General features: G+C 39.5%; 2 protein-coding genes and 1 long non-coding RNA gene across 12 annotated transcripts in view; 1 reads left to right on the top strand and 2 right to left on the bottom strand.

The window, feature by feature from the left end:
- LOC108530482 (uncharacterized) overlaps positions 1-2,632 on the bottom strand; it is a 25,964-nt gene extending 23,332 nt beyond the window's left edge. The window contains exon 1 of the long non-coding RNA XR_001885847.1: positions 2,458-2,632. This is a non-coding gene — a long non-coding RNA (uncharacterized LOC108530482). The remainder of the gene's footprint in view (positions 1-2,457) is intronic.
- Positions 1-13,676, top strand: part of PLBD1 (phospholipase B domain containing 1) — a 68,483-nt gene extending 54,807 nt beyond the window's left edge. Inside the window, exons 7-11 of the mRNA XM_017873419.1 lie at positions 5,725-5,925; positions 6,036-6,176; positions 10,345-10,530; positions 11,171-11,277; positions 13,378-13,676. Of these exons, the coding sequence (XP_017728908.1) occupies positions 5,725-5,925; positions 6,036-6,176; positions 10,345-10,530; positions 11,171-11,277; positions 13,378-13,560 (818 nt within the window). The 3' untranslated portion in view covers positions 13,561-13,676. The remainder of the gene's footprint in view (positions 1-5,724; positions 5,926-6,035; positions 6,177-10,344; positions 10,531-11,170; positions 11,278-13,377) is intronic.
- A 719-nt stretch (positions 13,677-14,395) lies between these two features.
- ATF7IP (activating transcription factor 7 interacting protein) overlaps positions 14,396-21,280 on the bottom strand; it is a 141,141-nt gene continuing 134,256 nt past the window's right edge. For 7 of the 10 annotated variants that reach the window (XM_017873380.1, XM_017873346.1, XM_017873364.1 and 4 more), the window contains 2 exons: positions 21,165-21,277; positions 19,030-19,670 (listed from right to left, as the gene is read on the bottom strand). In XM_017873380.1, the coding sequence (XP_017728869.1) occupies positions 19,251-19,670; positions 21,165-21,277 (533 nt within the window). In that variant the 3' untranslated portion in view covers positions 19,030-19,250. Of the gene's footprint in view, positions 19,671-21,164; positions 21,278-21,280 lie in introns of all 10 variants that reach the window. The other 3 variants (XM_017873354.1, XM_017873394.1, XM_017873338.1) reach the window with 1 other exon arrangement.

Genomic DNA, 21,280 nt, shown 5'->3' with positions numbered 1-21,280 from the left:
TAGCCAGGATGGTCTCGATCTCCTGACCTCGTGATCCGCCCGTCTCGGCCTCCCAAAGTGCTGGGATTACAGGCTTGAGCCACCGCGCCCGGCCTTGACATACTTATACAAAACAGTCTGTAGCACGTTAATGCAGTGAAGAGGCAAAATATACTGATTTTACAAATTCTACCTTCCATAAAAAGCCTCAAGGAAGGTATTTTGTCTGCATTTTTAAAAATAAACAGTTAAATAGTTGGCGAAGTTAAATAGTCAAACAGGTCAAGGTCACACAATTCAGTGGTTGAGGACTGAGTGCAAAGGCAATATATCCAACTATAAATATCCATTTCTCTTTTTTTTTTTCTTTTAGAAATGATTCAGATTTAAATTAAATGGCTAAAACTAAAAGAGTCAGCTGGGTGTGGTGGCTCACACCTGTAATCCCAGCACTTTTTAAGAGGCCCAGGCAGGAAGATTGCTTGAGCCCAGGAGTTTGAGACCAGGCTGTGCAACATAGCAAGACCCCTGTCTCTACAAAAAATTTAAAAAATTTAGCCAGGTGTGGTGGTGCATGCCTGTAGCCCCAGCCACTCAGGAGGCCGGGTGGTTTGAAGCTGCCCTGAGACTTGATCCTGCCACTGCATCCAGCCTGGGCGACAGAGCATGACCTGTCTCAAAACAAAAACACAAACAAAAGCAAAAAGAGCAGTGAACTCAAAGGATTTCCTGCCATGCCTGGTGGGTGGAGCTTCTGTGTGGGAACAAAAGATGGAACCTATTTAAAGTACTTTTTTTCTGAGACTGCATCTGACTCTGCTGCCCAGGCTGGAGTGGAATGGCGCCATCTCAGCTCACTGCAACCTCTGCCTCCCAGGTTCAAGCGATTCTTGTGTCTCAGCCTCCCACGTAGCTGGGACTACAGGTGTATGCCACCACGCCCTGCTAATTTTTGTATTTTTAGTAGAGAGAGGGTATTGCCATGCTGGCCAGGCTGATCTTGAACTCCTGACCTCAGGTGATCCACCCTCCACGGCCTGCCAAAGTACTGGGATTACAGGCATAAACCACCTTGCCTGGCCTCAAAGGACTTTTAATTGAGGATCCCCATAATGATGATCCCCATAAGGCAGAGGCTTCAAGCTTAATGATCTATAAGTGAGGCTTTCTGGGATGCACTTAGTGTGTTTCCCCAAGCACAGTGTGTTCCTACTTTTCACTATATACAGGTATGCTATCACCTCCCCATAAACGTATACATACCTCTTAAACTTAGATGTTCCCCAGTTTTTCCTGTGGAGCTTGCTAAAAATGCAGTGTTATCCACAGAAATTCCTATTTCATTGATCTGGGCTGGGGCATTTGTAACAAGCACCCTAGACCACCCCAGCATACTGAATCCATAGTCCGTCCTGTCAGTGAGACTATGGCAGCCCTTGTGGTCTAAGCAGCAAAATCTTTGCTTAGCCCTTTTTGTTGTCGTTGTTTTTTTTTTGTTGTTGTTGTTGTTGTTTTGAGACGGAGTTTCGCTGTTGTTGCCCGGGCTGGAGTGCAATGGCGTGATCTCGGCTCACTGCAACCTCCGCCTCCGGGGTTCAAGCGATTCCGCTGCCTCCGCCTCCTGAGTAGCTGGAATTACAGGCACGCGCCACCGTGCCGGCTAATTTTTGTATTTTTAGTAGAGATGGGGTTTCACCCTGTTGGTCAGGCTGGTCTCAAATTCCTGACCTCGTGATCCGCCCGCCTCAGCCTCCCAAAGTGCTGGGATTACAGGCGTGAGCCACTGTGCCTGGCCTTGTTTTTGTTTTTTGAGACGGAGTCTTGCCTAGGCTGGAGTGCAGTGGCCAGTTCAACCTCCACCTCCGGGGTTCACGCAATTCTCGTGCCTCAGCCTCCCAAGTAGTTGGGACTACAGCCATGTGCCACCACGGCCGGCTAATGTGTGTGTGTGTGTGTGTGTGTGTGTGTGTGTGTGTGTATTTGCAGTAGAGATGGGGTTTCCCCATGTTGGTCAGGCTGGTCTTGAACTCCTGACCTCAAATGATCCACCACCCACCTCGATCTCCCAAAGTGCTGGGATTACAGGCATGAGCCAGCTTAGCCTCTTTAAATATTAAGGGCATGTACTTGAAAGTAAGTATAAATGAAGATAAAAGAATAGGCTCCAGGAAAATTTCAGTCAAGTCTTCATCATCTATAAAATTGCCTATTTAATAAATATATGTTGTAAACATTTTTAATATTCTATAATTACTTTTATTAATGTCATGTTACCTCTTTAATCTACTTACTTTGCTCATAAAGCTGAAGCATATAAATACGATCTATATTTAGTACAGACCAAAATTCATGTCCTTTGCTTGTAAAAGATAGAACCAAGAAAAGAAAAGAAATAGCAGAATTTGGGCACGTATTCTAAAGAATTATAAATGGATCTTGCAGCACTTAATTTGTTTTTTTTTTTTTTTTTTTCAGTACCTTTCTTTGATTCTTTGTCTCCTCATTGGCACCATCCCAGGACACTGATATCTTTTGCCAGATCAGACCTGTCTTGATCATCTTCCCCACCTAACTCAGGATGCTTCCTCCCTTCTACCTTTCCAGAAATCCCACCTTATTTTTCATACTTTTCTTGATTAACTGGTCATAAGATGATTTCCTTCAACTCCACCCTGTCTCAACATGCAACTCCCCATGAGTCAATCGTCATAATTGTTTCTAATGTGTTTGTTCCATGGTGTGTGTTGAGTAACTGTTGTTGCCATTTGCCTGACTACATAGTGGTTACTGTTTATTTCTGTAATTCAGTGTTTTTTTTTTTAAAGTCTCGAAATATGATTTATTAACTGAAAGAGTTTCTTTTTATTTCTTAATTAAATTCAGTGAAAAGCTTACCATGAAATGTTAATCTTAGGCTGGCATTCATAAAACACTGGAGTGTTTCATTTTCTTCTGATCTCAATCTGCCTTCCAAAGCTACTAATGACAGATGAGAGCAAGATCATAATTTTAGTTAGATGTGGTGGCTCATACCTGTAATCCCAGCACTTTGGGAGGCCAAGGCAGGAGGATCCCTTGAACTCACGAGTTCGAGACCAGTCTGGGCAACATAGGGAGACCCTGTCTCAAAAAAAGAAAAAAAAAAAAATAGCCTCTTCAACTATAGTTTTTGCAGGCCAGTCATTTTCTTTGCTCTAGAACTCTAGATAGCCTATATATTTCCATCTTCCTGTCTCTATCATAAAGAATCTTGCCTTTAAAGGAAAGACGACTCCTTAAAACATTAGTACTTGTAATATTCAATCACCTACATATATTAAAGAACGCCTGCCCTCTTGTGTCCAGAGAGACTGCTACAGTAAGGAGTGAATTAGCAAAATTGTCATTCCAGAAATACAGCAATTCTACCCTACAGGGATTTTCTACCAGGGAGCTTTCTCAAGGCTGCCAAGTATGGTTGTACAGTTTGAGCACTGAAAAATGATCCCAGCCCAAGAGATGAATGAAATCCATTTTACACTCTGCCAAGCCATATATCCTTGCCCAGGGTCATGTCTTTCTAGAGAGGTGACCATTAAAATTTCATTCAAGGGTACCTTTAAGCCTTGTACCACTTGGAGTGTGCAACTTTCTCTAATTTACACAAACCTCTCTATAGCTTAACGGCAGCCTTGTAGAGGCTCATTAAGAGTTAGTTGGACAGTCCTCTCATCATGTAACTTTCCTACTCAAGAAATTTCAAGAAATTAAAATCAGATTGTTAGAGCTGAGTGACATCACTTAGTCCCAGGTTATCAGAGGAAAGAAATAAGGAACAGAGAGGCAAAATGAGAATTGTCAAATTCATTAGAGGCAAGCAAGGAACTAAAATTAGGCCCTCTGACTCCCAATCCATGCTCTTACCTCCAGCTTCAGGTAACCCCTTTCTTTGACCCCACCTTACTTATTCCAAACTAGGCTAGAATAGATGTGCAATAGCATGCATAGGGTGGTGGGGTAATTTGAGGTGGTATGTGGACAGATATTTTTTGCACGTTAGTAGAAATGTATTTGTTTCAATGTATTTCTTTGGGAAAAAACAAAAACATTTAAGTCCATAGTTTCTTAGACATTATGGTATGTGACAAGGGTAAGTATTTTAAGTTTGAAAAGTGAGTTAATTTGAAGAAAGATATTAAGTAGTGCATATGTTAATAGCTTGATTTAGCCATTGACAATGTATACATATATCAGAATGTCATTTTGTATACCAAAATATATACAATATTTACTTGTCAGATATCAAAATATCATTTTGCATAACATAAATTTATATAATTTTACTTGTCAAAAAATAAAATATTAACTAAATGATAGTTTAGATCTCAGATATGGCAAAAATGATAAAAGTGGTAAAAAATAATGATAGAAATTTGAGACTATCTCAGTCCATTCTGACCAGTATGACAAAACACCTCAGACAAGGTAATTCATAAACTACAGAAATTTTATTGCTCACAGTTCTGGAGGCTGGGAAGCCCAAGATGAAGGGACTGGAAGACTCAGTGTCTAATGAGGGTCTGTTTCTCATAGACAGTGCCTTCTCTCTGTGACCTCACCATAGTGGAAGGGGCTAGCTAGCTCTCTCTGGACTATTTTGTAAGGGCATTAATCCCCTTTGGCAGGATGCACCAAAGGAACTTACCACTCTGGCCCCTTCTAACTCTACCACTGGGGTCCTTTTCTGACTCTTCTTCAACACTGACAGTTGTTCCATTACTGTTACTGATGACAATATATCCTCTCTTTTTATTACAGCTGTGCCTGATATTCTGTCCTTTCCATACTAATCCCAGTGTAAACCACAAAATAGGTCTTCAGAAAAGACTGTGGCTTCACTGATTTTCCTGTGTTGCCTCTAACATTTATAAAAAAGCATTGACGAAGAGTGTCAATGACCGAGTTTCAAAACCATCTTTACTTTTCTAAATGTAGATGTTTTTCCATGTATAAAAATTACGCACTTAGCCAGGTGTGGTGGCCCACACCTGTAACCCCAGCACTTTAGAGGCTAAGGCGGGTGAATCCCTTGAGGTCAGGAGTTTGAGACCAGCCTGGCCAACATGGTGAAACCCGGTCTCTACTAAAAATACAAAAATTAACCAGGCATGGTGGTGCACACCTGTAATCCCAGCTACTCTGGAGGCTGAGGCACAAGAATCACTTGAACCCAGGAGGTGAGGTTGCAGTGAGCTGAGATCATGCCACCACACTCCAGCCCGGGTGACAGAGTCAGACTGTGTCTCAAAATAAAAAAAAAAAGAAAAGTAGACTTATACAAAATTTGAAAAATATGGGAAAGTAGAATAGAAGAAAAAAAGGCATTTATATCCTACTAATGAACCCTGCTAATCCCCTCCCTAATTAAAAGTTCTCCTGCGAAATCCTAGCAAGTTGGGATCTACATCTGTTTATCATTCTGGAAACTTGCAATGTTCTGGATTTAACATTTTTTTTTATTTCAAATCATAAAATAAATTTTCAATGGAGAATCCAGGGGTGGAGGTCTATTGGCACCTCTGTAAGCGGTAGTTGGGTGACTACCACAGAGGTGAGCCAGAGCTGGGGGAGGCTACTGCAACTCAAGGGTAGTAATAACTGACACGCTTTGCAAAATGCATTGTGTATGTAAAGCTCTTTGCTAATAATGATGGTTCACTGTTCCATGTATACATATGCTGATTTGTATATTTGTCTTTCCTGCAGGGTTTTTGGAGTCTCTGGATGACTTTTACATTCTTAGCAGTGGATTGATACTGCTGCAGACCACAAACAGTGTGTATAATAAAACCCTGCTAAAGCAGGTAATACCCGAGACTCTCCTGGCATGGCAAAGAGTCCGTGTGGCCAATATGATGGCAGATAGTGGCAAGAGGTGGGCAGACATCTTTTCAAAATACAACTCTGGTAAGTGACCCTGCAGAATAACTGTTAGGCACAGACATATATTTTGATTTAGGCTTGTTAACCAGTAAAGTCATACCCATGCCCCGTCTTCATGTCTCCTGATATTTCAGGCACCTATAACAATCAATACATGGTTCTGGACCTGAAGAAGGTAAAGCTGAACCACAGCCTTGACAAAGGCACTCTGTACATTGTGGAGCAAATTCCTACATATGTAGAATATTCCGAACAAACTGATGTTCTACGGAGAGGTACTTTCTTCATGTCATAAGTCTGAAAACCTGACGAGTATGTGTGAGTTCATATATGGTAGGGGAATGCACAATGTGTGAATGTGTGGTGGGGGAGGGCATGGGGGGGAAGACAGGATGGGGATGCCACTGCTAGTTACACTGGGGGAGAATGACCAGGTTTAGCACAACATGTAAACCTACATCACAAACTCTTGCAGGACAATGTGCAGATTGGGACGCAAATCAGGCATCATGACCCTGTGATTCCTCATGGTTCTAATATTACCTTTTCTCCTGTATTCCTGGTTAAAGCTTTAAGTTCAATTCAGCAAATATTTATGGAGTGCCACTGTGGCCCAGGGACTAGAAAAGCAAGGATATAGAATCCCTGACCTCGAAGGACTCAGGAGTCTAGTAGGGAAGCAAAGCACTCAAAGCAGCTGCAGGAACTCAGGATGGGAAGAGCTGTCATCAGGTCTGGTGTCCCTAGGCCAGTGGTGAACCTAAAGAGAACGTGGCTGTTAGTGGGTGGGGTCAGAGAAGGCACTTCTGGTGGGCAAGAAGGAGTCCAGTCATTTGAAGCCAGGAGACTCACTGCCTTCATTCAAATCTCAGTTCCTTAAAATCTCAGGCAAATCATTGAATCTCTGCAAGCCTCACTTTCCTCATCTATAAAACTGAATCATGATACAGGTCCACAACCAGGTATTTGTAATTTTAAAATTCCAAAACTGTAAAACCACAAATTATTATTTTGTTTCTTGTGTTTTGTTTTGCTTTGGTAGCTAGCTCACTTGGTAGCAACATATGACCTGATCTGAACTCATTTCGCAGCAAAACTGCCAGAAGGAAACTTTTAGTGGTTTTTAATTTTAATTTTTCTTCAGATGGAGTGTTGCTCTGTCACCCAGGCTGGAGTGCAATGGTGTAATCTTAGCTCACTGCAACCTCTGCCTTTTGGGTTCAAGCGATTCTCCTATCTCAGCCTTCCAAGTAGCTGGGACTACAGCCACCACACCCGGCTAATTTTTTATGTGTTTTTAGTAGAGACAGGGTCTCACCATGTTCACCAGGTTGGTCTTGAACTCCTGACCTCAGGTGATCCATCTGCTTCGGTCTTCCAAATTGCTGTGCCCAGCCTGTTTTTTTTTTTTTTAAATTGTCTTTATTTCCTCTTAGAGACACCATGTATACATTAGGCTACAGAAATATCAACATCTTTGATTATGAGGTGTTTCCCAAAGAGACTGTAATGTCACATAATCCACGCACTCCATGGTTGTTCTAAAGTCTGAAAAACCCTAAATTCTGAGACTCATCTGGCTCCCAAGAATTTCTCTACAATTTCACAGGATGGTCATGAGAATCAATTAAGATAAGTAGATAGATTGAGAGAAAATGTTAGCCTTAAAAATCCTATTGGGCAGTTCAGCCTTTATGTTTTAAAAATTGGGAGTTCCTGACAAGGGAGAGTAGACTGGGTGGGAAGAAAGGACACGTTAGGAGACTATTGCAACAGATCAGCTGGCAGATGAATAGAGACAGAACGGAGATAAAGTGTCTACCCTGGGGATCAGGACCTGGTCCTCCGTCTTCCAGGTCCCCAAACTGACTTTGTAATGATGCCTAGAGTGAGCCTCGTCAGTGGAGAATGGTTCACACCAACTAAATGCACTAAGACTTACACATAACACCAATTTTTAAGGTGGGAGTTTTCATTGCCAAGCAGTTCATATACTACCAAGCAGTGGACCTATCTTCTTTGCTTGTTAGGAAAATCCATCCAAGAAGTGAAATCATTAGATGGTTACTGGTTAGCATGGAGCAGTTCAAAACAGATAACCCAGCTGGTCCCTCCAGCTCCTAAAAGCCTGAAAATAATAGCAGGCCTCAAGAGAGAGATGCTTGCTAAAGTAATCTTTTCTTCTTCGGACAGTTGCTAACAGAATGGTAGACTTGGTTCTCTGCAGTCCCATTGCTAGACCCCTTGAAACTCCCTAAGACTAAAAAGAGTTGATGATGATCTGTCTTTTTGTTTGTTTGTTTGTTTTTTGTTTTGTTTTGTTTTGTTTTTTTTTGCCAGAGGAGAGAAGAACGGAGAGTTAAATTCAGAGCACCTACTGCATTGTAGACACTCTTCTGGGCCTTTTACTTAAGTTCTCTTGTTTGATGTTTGTAACATACTACCACATAAGTGTTATTGTGGCTATTTTAGTGGGAGTAAAGAAAAGCTCGGAAAGAAACATGTGTTTTGCCCAAACAAATAAATGATATCATATAGCCATTAAAAAGGAGGGGGGGTCAGGATGGGAGGTGGGCACACCTCCTAGCGTATTTAAGCAACTGTGGTATGGTGATAGAAGCCCTGGATGTTTTAGTTAGAAGGCCTGTATTCAGTCAAGTTTTGAGAGGCAAGGAAGACATCTGACCTCTCTGAAACTCTTGTTTCTTCTGTTCAATAAAGGGATGATAATACTTACACATCATCAGGTTGTTGTGAGATTAAACAAGTCGCCCTATTTTATCTTTTTATTTTGAGACAGGGTCTCGCTTTGTCATCCAGGCTAGAGGGCAGCTGCGTGATCTCGGGTCCCTGCAACCGTCGCCTCTCGGGTTCAAGCGGTTCTCGGGCCTCAGCCTCCCGAGTCGCTGGGACCACAGGTGTGCACCCCAATGCCTGGCTATTTTTTTTTTGTATTTTATAAAAGAAGCAGGGTCTTGCCATATTGTCCAGCCTGGTCTTGAACTTAAGAACTCAAGCAATCCACCTGCTTCAGCCTCCCAAAGTGCTGGGATTACAGGCGTAAATCACTGCACCAGGCCAAGTTGCTCTGCTTTAAATCATGAAGCTTCATGAAATGTGAAGTATAAAGCAGACATTTTCATTATTCATTTGAGCTGTTTTCACAAAGAGAAATGTAATAATCATCTAATGTTTACCAAGTATTAGACACTATAATTAAGCACTCCATCTGAATGCATTTCATGCTTATGCTTATGAAGATGCTTAATGCTGAATACTTAATGAAGATGAAGAAACTGAGGCACAGAAGAGGATAAGCAATTTGTTCAAGGTCACATACTTAATAATGGCAGAACCAGGCTTCAAATCCAGGCAGTCGAATTCCTGAGTCTATATAACCTAGATATGTTTTAGCAACAAATCTGTTTTTCTTCTATAATTTCAATGTCATCCATATCTCAGTCCTTCTGATGCTGGCTCTCAGAATTAGCAAGGCTGAATGTCTTATCATTTACTTTTTGTCTCTGTAACCTCACCCCCAAAGAGGAGGTCCTGTACAACAATACAAAGGAGAAAAGCAGACAAGGGCCAGGAGAGAATGGGTGGGAGAGAACCGTGAATGGTGGAGACATTCCTTGACTGTTCTGTAGGCAATAACCCAGGCCAGTGTAATCTAGGATGTTTCTGAAATTCTGCTTTTACCAGAGAGAGCTGTGTCACATATTTGGTGCTCAGTGACTAGTAGGCTATGTGGCCTTCACACGCTATGAAGCTTTCAATGAAGCTGAGCCTTTATAAATGTTTAGAGTCAAAGGAATTAAAAACCTAATGTAACCTACAAGATCATCCCCAATCCCCTCACATTATGGACTTCTCCTCTCTCTCCCCATTGACATCTTTCAAAAAAAAAGAAGCAGAAACAAAACAAAACAAATGAAGTTGCCTAAGACCTAGTTCTTAAGCCCTGAGCCTAGAATTCAGGCTTTCTATTCCCAGTGCCATGTTCTTCCACTACCTCATGATTACCATTTGACATCTTCCTTTACAGGGCCACATTGTGAACAGCCATTTCTTGGCACTTCAGTAACTAAATCCACTTAGATGAGCTCCCCAGATCGCCTTGCATTATACTTTATTTTGCTCTATAAAGAATATGGTTATTTTTTGGCTTAGAGATTAATAATTTGGGGTGAAAACCAGAGGATTCTGATGCTCTTCTTCCCCTAATGAAATAATCTAGAGGTGTGCTGATTTAGGAAATTTAAAAGGCTGTGTGGCTGCCAGGGTTCACATGCAAAAAGCTTTATTTTGTATACATTATTTTGTAATTAAACACCTGTGCCCATTTTCAAAATAAATGAACATGGATAACTTTTGCTCTCTCTCCTTTTCTGTCTCCTTCCCTGTCAATCCCTCCCTTACTTCCCTTCCATTCCAAATCAGGATATTGGCCCTCCTACAATGTTCCTTTCCATGAAAAGATCTACAACTGGAGCGGCTATCCACTGTTAGTTCAGAAGCTGGGCTTGGACTACTCTTATGATTTAGCTCCACGAGCCAAAATCTTCCGGCGTGACCAAGGGAAAGTGACTGATATGGCATCCATGAAATATATCATGCGATACAACAGTACGTAGCATATTTCTCAAGAATCATTCTTCAAAACTCCTTTTCTTCCCTATGGATAAAGAATCCATGTAAGCTTATCATCTCTGTACTAGAAGGAATTATAAGAAGTTACTTAAGTATTTAACTAATATTATACATTTTATACTCAATAAATACAGCTTTGGCCTCCTTTATAAAATGAAAGAGAAGGGTCTATACATTTTTTAATTGAAAAAAGTCATCTGCAAGACACAGAAGAAATAACTCATACAGGGTCATTTACAATTTTTCACCAAACACAAGTTTCCTTCCAAGGATAACAGCAGCTAATAAAACAAAAACTGTTCATAAATACCGCATCTTTTTTTTATGAACAGCATCAAAGTCAAATTTGTATTTCTTTTCTTATGAACAGCATCAGAGTCAAACAACGGAGGCACATTTATCTGGGTCTCCTATCCATTTTTCACTGTGTAAGGTTCTTAAGAGCAGGCTGGGCCTGGGGCCAAGGACTTACTCCTTCCTCACAAGCTAAGGCAGGTGTCTCTATCTGGAAGCAGGCTGCGCTGAGGCTTTAACAGGCCCCAAAACCTTCCTGTGGAGAAGTGTGTCTCCGAATAGCCAATACTCACTTTCTTCCCCATCTCTCTCTGTTTCCTAGATTATAAGAAGGATCCTTACAGTAAGGGTGACCCCTGTAATACCATCTGCTGCCGTGAGGATCTGAACTCACCTAACCCAAGTCCTGGAGGTTGTTATGACACGAAGGTAACATGCTATTGGGTTTTGAATTTAATTCCCACCAGCACACAGGCCTCTCCAAAGGCAAAGTTGCACAGGCAGGAAGCATAGTAATGTCTCTAACCATAAACTCAACCCAGGAATCAGCTCTTTCAGAGATTCTGGTGGTAGGTCCTATTATCTAACTTCAAGTCCCTGCTCTGCCATTTAGTAGTAAATCACATAATTCCATCATGTCTCTGTTTCTTCATCTGTAAAATGGATATAACAGTACTTACCTCATATGGTGTTCTGAAGAATAAGCCTTTCATCTCTGTAAAATGTTTAGAACAGTGTTTAGTTATTTGTAAATGTATACAGCCATAATGATGATATTGTTGTCTTAAGTTTTACCAGACTGGCCCAAAGTCCAAAGAACATATTATTCAAGCAGTGTGATTCCATGTTAAACATGAATCGAATGTAGCCGAAGGAGCAAGTTTGGACAAGATGCCTAAAGCACAGAGGTTTTTTCACAACGTTAGAAATGATAAATGCTGTAATGTCTCTCAAAATAAGTAATAAGTAGGTTTGCAGTGGTGTGCTAAAGCCAGCTCATAGACATGCAGGAACCAATTGTTAGTTGACATCATGTTGATAGTTTGAAACCAGTCAAGTGAAAGTATTTACATTATGGAAATCAGAACTTTTTTCCTCAGAAAGATGGTTTTTAAAAATTTACCTGCTCACCACTGGATTTGGGATGTCTGAGGGTATGAGGCATTTGGTTGGCAGAATCATGCTACTACATCCTTTTGCAGTCTTGGCTTGGGTGTTATGTCTTTTCATTTCATCACCTGTCCTAAATTCTGGAAGAAACCTGTCAGGGTAAACTGTGTATTCGGTCTTTGGCTCAAAAAATTATAGGAATGCTGACCCCAGTTACACATTATTCTCTATCAGCCTAATATCTAAACAGGAAATGCTTTAAAGTATCTTGAGTTCCAGCTCAACCTTCTTTTTAGCTATGTGATGAAGGCAAAGCTTTTAACCGTAATGATTCTCAATGTTAACATTTAAAAAAAAAAAAAGGTAGATGTAGAGAAGCTGGCACAGATGAAACCCCTATGAATGTTTTTGTATTCCTTTTTTAAAATGGTATTTGCAAACATTCAGTCAAATGTGTGAAGTTTGTATCTATCACAGAATACACCAAGAAAATCACCTCTGCTGCCTTGCCTGGGAGAACCCAAGACAAGCTTCCCTCTACCAAATCTCACTTCTGGAGACAGAGGCCTGCAATTGTTTTATCAAAAGTTTCTGTTGAAGGATACTCTTTAAAATACAATTTCTCTCTTTATGGGGAAATTCAGAAGGGATTCTCTTTCCCTTCTAAGATTAAGATCCGCTGCTAGTCAGTGGTTAGGTGTTTTTGAGAACCACGGCCCTCAATTTTTGACAGTGAGCTCCATTTACTTTAAGACTCTTGTTACCACCCTGATTAATAGCAACTTTTTCTGAGGACTTCATCTATTCTAGGCATTGCTTTGAGCATTGCTTGCATTAAGCCAACTCTATGAAGTAGGGTTATCAGCCCATTTTACAAAGGAGAACACTGACTCATAGAGGGGTTAAGTGATCTTTAAATGAGCTTTGGAGCTAGAATTCTGAATGAGTAATCTGACTTCATATCTTGCTTTTGGCTACACTGTTCATTTCACACATTTCTAGTTGATTGACATTTGATGCCAAATGTATACAGAAGACTGTATCATATAAAGACAATGTGAAAAATGGCAAGAAAATTTTGTTTTAAAGAAGGCAGCCTGGCGCAGTGGCTCATGCCTGTAATCCCAGCACTTTGGGAGGCTGAGGCAGGTGGATCACCTGAGATCAGGAGTTCGAGACTAGCTTGACCAACAAGGCAAAACCCCATCTCTGCTGAACCTAGGAGGCAGAGGTTGCAGTGAGCCGACATTGTGCCACTGTACTCCTGCCTGGGCAACAAGAGCGAAACTCTGTCTCAAAAAAAAAAAAAAAAAAAAAGCTAATATTATGACTTTGGTAGTTGGGGGAGTGGGAAAGGCCATGCATTTAATTTTTTGCCAAATGATTTTTCTAAAATGTCCTCCTCCTCTCTCTTTCCAGGTGGCAGATATCTACCTAGCATCTCAGTACACATCCTATGCCATAAGTGGTCCCACAGTACAAGGTGGCCTCCCTGTTTTTCACTGGAACCGTTTCAACAAAACTCTACATCAGGGCATGCCAGAGGTCTACAACTTTGATTTTATTACCATGAAACCAATTTTGAAACGTGACATAAAATGAAGGAGGGAGATGACGGACTAGAAGGCTGTAAATAAGAAACCAAAGGCACTATTTTAGCTATGTTTTTCCCATCAGAATTATGCAATAAAATATATTAAATTCATTTGTCACTTTCATTTTCCACTGACTTTGTTGTTTTCACAGCAAGCACTTGCTATAAGGTAGAGCACTGTAGAAGAAATGTTATATATATAAATAACACTAAGCTTTAGTATACATGCTAATACACAAGAGGGTATGGCAGAAACTGCTCCTTCATTCAGCAGAATTCATATTCTCCTTTCATGCCTGCTGACACAGACCACATCTCCCAGTGTCCCTCAGATAGTTGTGCCACATGACAATTCTAGCCACTGGAACCTGAGACGAATGCCACTTCCGGGACCGGCTCATAAGAATCTGTACTCCTCCTATGCTCTTTCTCATTTCCCTGGATGAATATGCCTAATGACAAAACCCTAGGAGACGCTAGAGCTTCGTTTTCAAAGGAACCTCTAGTAGTAGTTAGTGATTGTAGTTAATGATTTTTCTGGTCATTAACAGGCATCAGTTGAGTCCTTTTGTGGTGTAGGTTAGGCATACAATATAGTAAACCTTACTGTTGCCTCCTATACGCCAAAAGCACCTATACAATCTGGCAGCAACCCTGCATAGCAACTTTCTTTCAAAACTGGAGAGTTACATGTGATCTGAGTGCCATGGAATTGCGAAGTAGGTTAAATAAGCCATACCATACAGTATGTAATGGGTGACTCTAAACAAGGTGGAAGATTCTTAAAAAAGGAAGAAAAAAGCCACAAGGGTGAATAACCAGAATTAAACAGAGTACTCAGAATGTTAAAAACCCAGTAGTTTTATTTCAAAGTATAAATTTCAGGCTTGCTGGACAAAACCCCACTACAGTTAACACTTACACAGACACCACTCTACTATACATTTAAAAAAGAAACACACACACACACACACACACACACACACACACACAAACCTTCAAAACCCTAATAAAAATAGGGCCACTTGCTACAGCCCAGTTTGTATTAGACATTAGGAAGGTCTTACTTACATTGTCTTATTATTTACACTTTCAACTGCAATAAAGAAAATTAGGATGCAAGTTACTTACAAAGGATTTTATATTTAATTTTGAAATGGCTGATAAAATACTAAAGCCAGAATCCCCAAAAGGTGTTTGATTGCCCAGTTACCTTATTTACAAAAACAAAACAAAGAAACAGACAAAACAAAAACCTCAAAAAAATGATAAAGACAGCATTTAAATATGGGTACTTAGCTGACTCTACAAATAAAAAACAAAAGTTTATTTTAACATGGTAAATTATTTGAAAATGAGAAAACAAAACGTGTGTTTGCATTATCCTATTCCTCCCCATTGGCTGGCTCAAGGGGATGAATGAGTTTCAGGAATTAGACAAGTCTGCCACGCTAACAAACGCTTCATGAGAGTTGCTGATTTGTGTGTGTGTCCCAAAAGTTTAAAAAAAAAAAAAAAAAAAAAAAAAAAAAAAAAAGGGCATTTCCCCAGTAAAAATAGTAAGGAAGGTAGAATCACACATTGGTTTTAGACAGTTATTTGATATTGCAAATACTAGGACTTGATTTTTCTGGAAATTAGGATAAAACAGGCCAACCACAGGTCAGTGATAAAACAATAAAATCATAGGATGTTGAGGATACTGAATTAGCCCAAGTAGTAAAGTCAAGGAGAACATTTGGAAGGAAGGTCTTTGCAGTACCTTACTGTGCTAAGATCACAGTGTAAAAAAGTGAGAGATGAGGATACCACAGGCATTACTTTGTTGACCTTGTACAGTACTGGAAAGTTCATGAAACAAGATAAATGAATACCATGCAGTATTAACCCTGACCTTGTTGCATAAATGGTAATTTGGAGAATATTTAAAGCAAAAGAACAAACAACACAGTTAACACTTACCCAATGCAGTAAGAGAACTGTAAGATACAGCCTACTTAAGGAGGTCTGCAGACAGATGCACCTAAGATTTAAGCTGTTTTAGGTCACTTTTTCAAAGTATTTATTATCTGGCAATGGGGATGGGAGTGGGGAACACCTCTCTGTGAGGCAAATGATATCTCAACAAATACCGACTTTTCAAGGAAGAAAGCTCTCCACTTCTCTCATAAATGTATATACTAACTTAAACAGTATGCAGTATTCTGCATATTTTAAAAAAAATGAATCCAGAGAAATAGAAGGATATAGTTACCTCATAAAATTAACTGTTAACAACAGATGTCTTTGTATGTGATTTATAAATTTCTTGGCAAGAACAGGATTTTTAGAAGAGGCTTACTCACACTTAAGACAGTGAAAACTACTCTCACAGAATGCAAAGTATAGAATAATAAACATCACTGTTATCTTTAAATGCCATACAAACATCCTACATTGCAGGTTGCAGTATCAGGTTTCCAGAATTTCCAATAAGGCAATACCTACACAAATATTGCCAGGCTAAAAATGTAGTAAAACTTGCATTCCCAAAATGGGAGAATCTAGCTTATTTGTATTAATTTGTGAAAAGATACTATGAAACTAAAAAGTTAACTGCGGAGTGGAAACTGCTACTAGAAAGTCTGTTATCAGTAGCTACTTACACTTAAGTCCTCCATTCTCTCTCCCAGAAGAAGCAAACCAAACAAAAAGCATCTATCAATATTAAAACCTGCCTCAATAAAAACCTAGTGTTCTAACCTAGCACCTCTAGTAAATCTAATATAGCTGCTGCCCCTACGTGCCATGGTAGGCTAATTTGAGTACACCATCTTACAATAAATATACTTTTCCCCTAAATAATTGCGAGCTCTCCCTGTACCTTCCTTCCAACTGGAATAAAACATTTTAAGTAATTATTTTACTTTAGTAAATCTATTTTTAGAATTGCTATTTGAGAATTTGTTTTCCTTTGACAGAAAACATAATATAGGCTAGGATAAGGAATTTTTTAAAAAAATTCTACTGGGCTTTCTTCATCTGATTAAATAATGCTATGAAAGCTTTTTATTTAAAAAAATTAGTAAATATAAATAAAAATGTTCATCAAGAGAACCTTTTGTAGGTTATGTAAGAAAAGTATAACCACATGACCATAAAAACACCCAATAAAGAACAATTTGAACAAGGGCCTTCAATTTTGTAGACAGGAATAATCTTGAACACATAATCAACACTGCAACCACTGCAGGTCAAAACATACACATGCAGATATAGACAGGTGTTCATATACATCTAGAAGATCACCGACTCCTTCCTTTTAAAATTTTCATTGTCATAACACTGGCAACTTCTTTACCATCATCATTAGTCCTAGAATGAGTAATATCTACATAGTTGGTTGGCAAATTTGATTTATAGCATACTCCCTTGTGGTCTCATTTTCTGAGAGTGAAAGGAGGTTTGGAGCATTAATTTTTTGGCAGTCTATAGGCTTTCTTCATCATGAATCAAATCTTACACCTCAGATGATAGTATACTGACCAGTCAAAAGTCTCTAAAGAGTTTTCTTTACAACTAGAAAACTTCCTATTATAAGCCATCAAAGTTGCAAACAAAACAACACTAACAAAAGAGAGAGTTCCCTCCTGTAATTCTAGGAAAAATGAATGACTACTTTGAGAAGGTAGAAAAATGAATTCAAATATTGCAAAGGAAGAGGACTTGTAAGTTATTTCACAAAATTCATAAATTCCTTTCAAAATATTCTCAAGCACATTTTCACTCCTAAAACTTAACCCAGCCCTCCGGTCCTAAACTATCTACACTCAAAACACCTACCTGACACCAGTACAGCTGGCCCTCATATTAAAAATCCATGACCTAAGCTGAATTTTAATAACTTTGAAGAGGAACAGAGAGATACACAGGAGGTTATATCTAATTGTTACATAAAATGACCTCAAAGGATATACTTTAAATTCTTTTTTATTTGAGACAGAGTTTCACTCTTGTCTCCCAGGCTAGAGTACAACGGCGCCATCTCAGCTCACTGCAACCTCCGCCTCCCGGGTTCAAGCGATTCTCCTTGCCTCCTGAGTAGCTGGGGTTACAGGCATGCACCAACATGCCCGGCTAATTTTGGGATATACTTTAAATTCTATCCAAAGCTAACAAGGGGTACATCAGACTCCACTTGGCACTATCAAAACAAAGTTAAAAGGTTAAAACAGGAAGGACGATGTGAGAATAAAGAGGAAATGAAACTTTCCCCTTGATATTTTAGCTCCTTCTATATTGTGCATCTTGCTATTTGCTTCCTTTGAAAGAATACTAAGGAATTAGTATTGGGTGATAGCTTTGGGTGATAAACTGAACCAGAATCATTTCATAATCTCTAACACCGTGTGCAACACGGACACTAAAACATGTGAAAAATTTTCTTCCACAATATGGTTTTCTCTTGGTCTACTTTACGCAAAGTTAAATAGTGACCAAAAATAAAAGCATCTACAGTTTTAGAAGAAAATAGCCACGTCAAATTTTTGGAGTTAAATGTGATGCCATCACCATGCCCGGCTAAGATGAGACTGTGCATGTGCATGTGTGCGTGTGTACATATACATCCATGTACACACACACACCTTGGTTTAAAAATCACTTGAGTAGGCTGGGCACGGTGGCTCACAACGGTAATCCCAGCACTTTGGGAGGCTGAGACAGGTGGATCACCTGAGGTCAGGAGTTTGAGACCAGCCTGGCCAACATGGTGAAACCCCATCTCTACTAAAAATACAAAAATTAGCCGGGCATGCTGACAGGCGCCTGTAATCTCAGCTACTCTCGGGCTGAGACAGGAGAATTGCTCGAACCCAGGAGGCGGAGGTTGCAGTGAGCTGAGATGGTGCCACTGCACTCTAGCCTGGACAAGAGCGAAACTCCATCTAAAAAAAAAAAAAAATTACTTGAGGAGGTGTGCAAGAAATCAAGGGTAAAAAGGCTGCAAGGGAAGAGTAAGCAACCATGGACATATGGCCATGTTTATTTATTTATTTTGGCCATGTTTATTTTGTAGTTCATCTTTAAGGCACAAAATAAATGTAAAAGCCAGATGAGGAAAGGGAGGGGGCCATTGCAGATCTTTTTTAATCTAATTAACAACTTAGGAGACCAGACAAAAGACACGACAAATAGATCCTTTCCTGTGTTCGAATCAACCTATTTTAAACTATTTAGCCATTTTGTTTTTAATTCATTTCTTTGGGTTTTGTTTTGATTCTGTTTAAACCATTTAACTAAAATGATCCTACAGATCCTTTAAAAGCAGAATCATGCCAGTTACACATCTCAAATCCTTTGATCTACTACTTCGTACTTTAAGAGGTAAATTTGAGAATAAAAATGGGAGATTCCAATGCAGTAACACATACATAGGGAAAAACACACATAAACACCCACACATATTCCCCAGCCTCAAAACTAAAGCAAGGTACACATTTACATTTCCAAACCCCAAAGCCTAAACTGTCCAGGAAAAGATTCTAGCTTTGTGGGCTGAGTTTATTTTGCTTCTGGTTATAAACAAATGTAGTGTATACACACATCTGTCCAAGAAATCTTGCACGAGGTGGATTTTACATGGGGTATCATGCACAAGATTAAAAACAAGACCAAAAGGTGGAAATTTTAAAAGAGGAAAATATAAAGGCTCCAAGGTTTAACTGCTCTGGGTAGAAGAGATCACATCTGTTGACTGAGGATCACAGAAAGGCCCAAAACGTCCATAAATATCCTTGGCTCGTACTGCAAAGTAGTATTTGCTACCAGATACAAACTGGGTGAGAGTACATGCCATGGGCAAGGGAAGTGCCTTGACTTCCCCTATCTTTTTCCATTGTGAGGGCACAGTGGCACTAGGTTCCTCATGGTAAGCATAGAGATGGTAGCTATCAACAGTGGCACAGCTTCGATCCACCTCCAGGACACTCCATGACAGTACTATGCCATTTTGACTCTGAACTCGTGCTAACTTCAAGTGTGGCTTCTGAGGCAGAGATGTGCTGGCAGCTTCTGGGGGCACACGTTGTGGTTGTGGAGCTTCTGGTAAGGGTGCTGGGTGCACAGGGCGTGGCGGCTCCTAAAAAAACAAGTCACACTGATTTATAATGATCACAAAAACAACATTTTAGAATGTTAGAATTAAAACACCTTAGAGAACATACATAGAGATATCATTTTACATCAAGAATTCTAGGAAATACCAAATACCATATCAAATTTGGCAAGTTCTATTTGGGGTTTTGTAATGAATGATGCCACAAACAATGATGCTGAGGTTATTCCTGCTCTACTTCCTAGACCTAAAATATTTTGAGTTTTCTTATGAAATAAAAGCCCCTGCTGATGGAACATCATTTTGAGAAACATGGAAATAATGATCTACTTCTAACAAAATAATTTATGATTGAATTATCTATCTTACAGATTATCACTTCAGTATAACATTTTAAAATATCATTATGGCAATCAAGATCATATAAAATTGGAGAATACAACTATACTTTCATTTTTAAGTTATTTTGCAATATAAGACAGTAGCATTTTCTTATAAATAAGCACATTAACACTGAATGTGTACTATATTTTTGGCCAATTTACAAGAAAAAGGTGATATTTAAACTGAACTGTGAAAGATAGGATCCAGAGATGCAGAAATAATCATGTACCTTTCAGTCAAAAATAAAGCATGAGCAAAGGCATGTGGACAGGAAAGTGAGGGGACGCATGGACAACAACAAGTATTAACTTTTTCTTGGATATAGGGCACATGAAGAAAAATCTGGAAAGACAGGTTAAGGCCAGATGATGAAAAAAATGTGACTCTAACTTTAGGAAGTCCTACTGACTTTTCTAACACTGGAACATCATTATCATTATGATGATATTTCATACCAAACACTGACAAAATTGTGTCACAGGATAATGTGACGTTGTTTTGGAGGCTAAATCTAAGGAGAAATCTTTGGTTATCTCTGCTGCCTCTTAACTAATGAATTCCCAATATCATTGGGTTCTTTAAAACAATTGATGACAATGTAGCAGTTAGACATGGCATAGTTTAAAACAAAAGAATAAAATTAACACATGGAAAATGTCCTTTTAATTTAACTATGAATTAGGAATGATCTATATTTCACTTCATATACCCCAACTGTGGACCTGTTTTTGTATACTGTACACCACAAGCAAACTCGATGATTCTAAATGATCATCCCTATGAACATTTGTTCATAATGGTTTAAGATCAATTTTAGAAATAAACTTCTGAAAAGCAAAAGACCTAACACTTCCCTTGGATATAACCGCTTTATTTATTTATTTTTTTGTCTTTTGTCTTTTTTTTTTTTTTTTCCTTTTGTGGAGAACGGGGTCTCGCTGTATTACCCAGGCAGGTCTCGAACTCCTGGGCTCAAGCTATCCTCCCGCCTCTGCCTCTCTGAGAGCTGGGATTACAGGTGTGAGCCACCGCGCCCGGCCAAGGATATAACCACTTTAAAGAAAAATGCCAACTACAATAATATTTTACACCTTTACAGTTGAGAATTTTACAAAACCAAGCATCAACACTTACAGTATGCACTTGTGGTGGTCGGTGATGCACTGTGAGCTGAGGTCCTGTGGATCCCAGGGTTAGTCCATTGTTTACAACATACGTGGTTGTTTGAGGCACTCGAACTGTAACACCTA

This window comes from Rhinopithecus bieti, unplaced genomic scaffold (assembly GCF_001698545.2).
Source record: "Rhinopithecus bieti isolate Rb0 unplaced genomic scaffold, ASM169854v2 scaffold_110, whole genome shotgun sequence".
In the NCBI taxonomy this organism is placed as follows: domain Eukaryota; kingdom Metazoa; phylum Chordata; class Mammalia; order Primates; family Cercopithecidae; genus Rhinopithecus; species Rhinopithecus bieti.
This window is presented reverse-complemented; position numbering and strand designations above follow the sequence as displayed.